This window comes from Dromiciops gliroides, chromosome 3 (genome assembly GCF_019393635.1).
Source record: "Dromiciops gliroides isolate mDroGli1 chromosome 3, mDroGli1.pri, whole genome shotgun sequence".
Lineage (NCBI taxonomy): Eukaryota > Metazoa > Chordata > Mammalia > Microbiotheria > Microbiotheriidae > Dromiciops > Dromiciops gliroides.
Window position 1 is genome coordinate 584712302 of NC_057863.1, and position 1695 is coordinate 584713996.

General features: G+C 46.4%; 1 protein-coding gene across 1 annotated transcript; it reads left to right on the forward strand.

Annotated features, from left to right (window-relative positions):
- The first annotated feature begins 295 nt into the window (after window positions 1-295).
- Window positions 296-1255, forward strand: LOC122749557 (putative olfactory receptor 52P1). Its single transcript, XM_043995981.1, has one exon. It carries the CDS (start codon window positions 296-298, stop codon window positions 1253-1255), a length of 960 nt encoding a protein of 319 aa, XP_043851916.1.
- The last annotated feature ends 440 nt before the right edge of the window (window positions 1256-1695 follow it).

The window sequence follows — 1695 nt, forward strand, 5'->3', positions numbered from 1 at the left end:
CAGTTTCCTCATCTGTAAAATGAATGAATGACCTGTTGAGACAATATCAGATACCCTGATTGTCTTGGATCATCTGTTGTGCCCCTAGGTAGACTCTGATCCTGGAGGTAAATGTAGGCTTGAACTCAAGGACATTTCCAACAGGCTTAGGGGACAGATAAGAAACCCTCTATCTTTTAGCACTTTCTAATGCCTTATTCCTTCTCCCTAATCCCTCATGTCTTTGTCCTATTTTTTCAGGTGATTTGATGAATATTTGATAATAGCTGGAAACCCAGGATCCTTTGGATATGCCATGATATCTTCAAACCACACAATTCAGGAACCCCTTGTCTTCTTTCTCCTGGGCATTCCAGGCTTGGAGTCAATCCATCTATGGCTCTCCATACCAGTGTGCTGTTTGGGTATGGCTACTGTTGTGGGTAATGTGACCATCCTGGTTGTGATTGCCACTGAACCTTCCTTGCATAAGCCTGTGTACTTTTTCCTCTGCATGCTCTCCACCATTGACCTGGCTGCATCAGTTACCACATTGCCCAAACTTCTCGCCATCCTGTGGTTTGGGGCTGGGCACATTGCTGCTGCTGCCTGCCTGGCCCAGATGTTCTTCATTCATGCCTTCTGCATGATGGAGTCCACAGTGCTGCTAGCCATGGCCTTTGACCGTTATGTTGCCATCTGTGACCCACTGCGTTATGCCACCATTCTTACTGACACAGTCATTGCTCGGATTGGCTTAGCTGCTGTGCTACGTGGTTCGCTGCTGATGTTTCCTTGCCCCTTTCTTATTGGGCGCCTGAGATTCTGCCACAGCCATGTGATTCCACACACATACTGTGAACATATGGCTGTGGTGAAGTTGGCTTGTGGGAACACTATACCCAACCGTGTGTACGGTTTGACAGCAGCATTGCTTGTCATCGGTGTTGACTTGCTCTGCATTGGCCTCTCTTATGTACTCATTGCACGAGCTGTCCTCCGTCTCTCATCCCGTGAAGCCAGGGCTAAGGCCCTGGGAACCTGTGGCTCCCACATCTGTGTTATCCTCATCTCCTACACACCTGCCCTCTTTTCCTTCTTTACCCATCGCTTTGGCCACCATGTCCCACTTCATATTCACATTCTCCTGGCAAATGTTTATCTGCTGTTCCCACCAGCACTCAATCCCATTGTTTATGGTGTTAAAACCAAAGAGATCCGAGATCGAGTAATTAGGGTATTCTTGAGAGGTCAGAGCTCTGGGGACAAAGGCTAAAGTGATTTGGAGGTAGGAGGTTAGATAACTAGATGGCAGCATCCCCAAGAGGAGACACTTCCAAAAGCTAAGGGAAAGCAATGAGTAAGATCAGATTTTAGTATGAAGAAATAACAACCTTCCCAAGAGCCAGTTGTAGCCTTTCCACGAAATGCAGGCCATAGTCATTGCCCAAGGGCCCATTCCCCTATCTCTCTCTCCTCTCTAGGAAAGGACATATAGGGTAGGCTACCCACCTCTGCTCCCAGATTACCCCAGTAATTGGTGTTACTGTCTTACAGAAGGACTCTCTCATGCCCTAGATTGTGACATCATTTATTTGAATAATTGTATAGTCTATCTGTTCCTCTGGACATAAAATCTAGATATCTACCTTTCTCCCTTGATCCATATAATCTTCACCTGGATTTCAAGTTCATGTTTCTACTGCTGCAACTCTT